We start from the raw sequence: 2,772 nt of genomic DNA, 5'->3' as shown, positions 1-2,772 counted from the left end.
CTGCGGGAGCGGATTTGAGAAGCTGGAAACCAGCTGGACCGCGCTGATCCTCTTTCCGATCTTTGCAGTCTCTTCCGTGGCAGAGGCTCGCCCAAGTCACTCCTGTTCTAAACCGATTCTCCCGAACATCCCCACGAGCTGGGAGGAGGAGGAGGAGATGTGTGGCCATAAAATGCAGGCTCAGCTCTCCCCACCACCCAAAAGTGCCCACGGAGTTTTATCCTGGCCCTTTAGTTTCTCTGAAATTTGCGTTTGGATCACTTGGTGCTGCTCCTGTGAAGCCGCACAGCCAGACTCAAGGACGGGACAAGACTTAGTGTTGTTTCTTGGCTGCGGGACCAGTCCCCTGGGGGTGCAGGCAGCTGCTGCCAACTTCAGAGCAGTCCCAGGGCTACACTTAACATCACACAGGAGAGCTCAGGGCCTACCCTGCCAGATAGTTTGGGCCAGCACAGGGAAACCCCTTCTCTCCGTGGTCTCCCAAATCCATGCACAGAGGATGGCTTGGCCAGGCTGGATCCAGAGTCCGTCTGCTGAGCCAGGTTTATGTAAGCGCTGATTTGCAGTGTCAAGAGATGCCTAAGAATCAGCTTGCATTTAGAAAAATGTATAAATAGATGTCATCTGGCCCGAGGCTGTACCAGAAGCACAGTATTTGTCTTGGTCCCAGACCCTTGGAGAGCTTCTGCCATCTCTCACCTGCTCTCAGCTTGGCCTCGAGTCCCTGTCTAGTACTTTCTAGGAGCAGGGACGGAGCAGGAGTGCCAAAAGGCACTGTCACTCTGTCCTTTAGAGTGGTACTTAATGTTGCTTCTTTGGCAGACCTGTGGGTTCTCCTTGCACAGGACCATAAACTCCCCCCCAGCTCACGGGCTCGGCAGGAGATGCCATGCCGTAGTGCGGCCCTCCCTTGGCATGCCTGGCAGCTCCTCCCGACCAGCAGGATGCTGGGCCGGGCAGTTGCCGGTCAGACCCAGGGTGTGACAGGACTGGCTTTCCTGTTGTTAATATCAGTACAGTGTCAATGTGCCTTGCCTCGGCAAAGGTGCTGAGCACCAGCCCCCAGAGCTGGCTGTCAGAAGGGCTGCAGGCGGAGACGGGGTGTTCAGACCACAGGTAATGCTCTTCCATCCTTGTGCCACGTAAGGGAAGGCAGCGTTAAAAAATGATGCTTATTCTAAGAGCCAGTGGTTGGGGAAGAGAGCTGACTTCCAGACTGCTGGCTTGCTGACTCAAAGCAAGCACGGTCTGGCTTGGGATCGGTGGGACAATGGGCTGCATTTGCTGGCAGGCTTAACATTGGCACGTTGATGCTTTTTGTTGCAGGTGGGAAGGCAGCAGTAGCTCACTATGGCCCTGGCAGACAACGCGGGCTGTGCCAAATCCAGTGAGGACTTCCCCTTCCCTGAGATCATTGAACTCAATGTGGGTGGACAAGTCTACATCACCCGCCACCCCACCCTGGTCAGCGTGCCTGGCTCGCTCCTCTGGGAGATGTTCACCCAGAAGAACGTCCGCTCCTTGGCCCGTGACAGCAAGGGACGGTTTTTCGTGGATCGGGACGGCTTCCTCTTCCGCTATATCTTGGATTACATGAGGGACCAGCAGCTGGTGCTGCCCGACCACTTCCCAGAGAGGAGCCGCCTGCAGCGAGAGGCAGAGTACTTCATGTTGCCAGAGCTTGTGAAGATGCTGGCCCCCAAGCTCAGCAAGCAGAACTCGCTGGGAGATGACCCATGCCAAAGCGACCCAGAGGAGCTCTCCCCCAATGCAGATGCCACCCGCAACCTGACCTCTGCCAGTGCCACGCTCCCCAGCGCCGTGGGTGGTGGCCCTGGGGGTGCCATCACCACCAGCACCGGTGCTGCCAGCACTGACGTCCGCAGGGCAGGTTTCATCACCATTGGCTACCGGGGCTCCTACACCCTGGGCAGGGACAGCCAGACGGATGCCAAGTTCCGCAGGGTGGCACGGATCATGGTCTGCGGCAAGACATCGCTGGCCAAGGAGGTCTTTGGTGATACCTTGAATGAGAGCAGGGACCCGGACAGGCCCCCGGAGAGGTACACCTCCAGGTACTACCTCAAATTCACCTTCCTGGAGCAAGCCTTTGATAAACTGGCCGATGCTGGCTTCCACATGGTGGCTTGCAACTCCACAGGCACCTGTGCCTTCGCCCATGACCAGACAGATGACAGGATCTGGACCTCTTACACCGAATATGTTTTCTATCGTGAGTGACACCAAAAAAAACACCCCCAAAAACCAAACACCAAACACTAACTCTCCCTTTCCTCTCCTGTGCTGGCTGTTTCGTAGAAGGTAGACATCCGAGCCCTGAATCCCAGCATCCCCCTTTTGCCTCCTTTTGAGTTTGTTCTTGGGTTTTTTTCCTCCTCCTTCCTCCACATTGAACCTGTTCAGCTCTTCCTTGTAGCAGCTGCTGACCACCAACCTTCTTCCCTCTCTCCGACTTCTGCAGTAGCCACCTGTAGCTCCCAACCCTCCCTGGATGTGTGGACTTGGACACTGTCATGTACATGGGTTGGGGGGAGGGGAAATACAGTGGACTGTGCTCTGGGCTGGGATTCCTGCAGCTGGATGAGCTTGTCCGTGTTGGACACTGAACTTGGTTCTCATGCCCTGTACGCCGTGCAGCTCCCCGGGAGCATGCTGCATACACTGTATTTGATCTGCCAAGGGCTTCAAGTGAGAAGGTGCTGGTTTAAGGACATGGAGAAAGGAGGGAAGCAGAGAGGAGGGTGGGCCGGG

At 56.3% G+C, this 2,772-nt stretch overlaps 1 protein-coding gene across 2 annotated transcripts in view; it reads left to right on the top strand.

The window, feature by feature from the left end:
* The first annotated feature begins 1,146 nt into the window (after nucleotides 1-1,146).
* Nucleotides 1,147-2,772, top strand: part of LOC113480071 (BTB/POZ domain-containing protein KCTD12-like) — a 70,801-nt gene continuing 69,175 nt past the window's right edge. Inside the window, exon 1 of one of the 2 annotated variants that reach the window (XM_026848634.1) lies at nucleotides 1,147-2,233. In XM_026848634.1, the coding sequence (XP_026704435.1) occupies nucleotides 1,351-2,233 (883 nt within the window). In that variant the 5' untranslated portion in view covers nucleotides 1,147-1,350. The remainder of the gene's footprint in view (nucleotides 2,234-2,772) is intronic. The other variant, XM_026848635.1, reaches the window with a different exon arrangement.

This window comes from Athene cunicularia, assembly GCF_003259725.1.
Source record: "Athene cunicularia isolate RWA chromosome 4 unlocalized genomic scaffold, athCun1 chr4_part3, whole genome shotgun sequence".
NCBI classification, from domain to species: Eukaryota; Metazoa; Chordata; class Aves; order Strigiformes; family Strigidae; genus Athene; species Athene cunicularia.
Note: the sequence above shows the minus strand (reverse complement) of the source record. Positions and strands in the feature narration are given on the sequence as shown.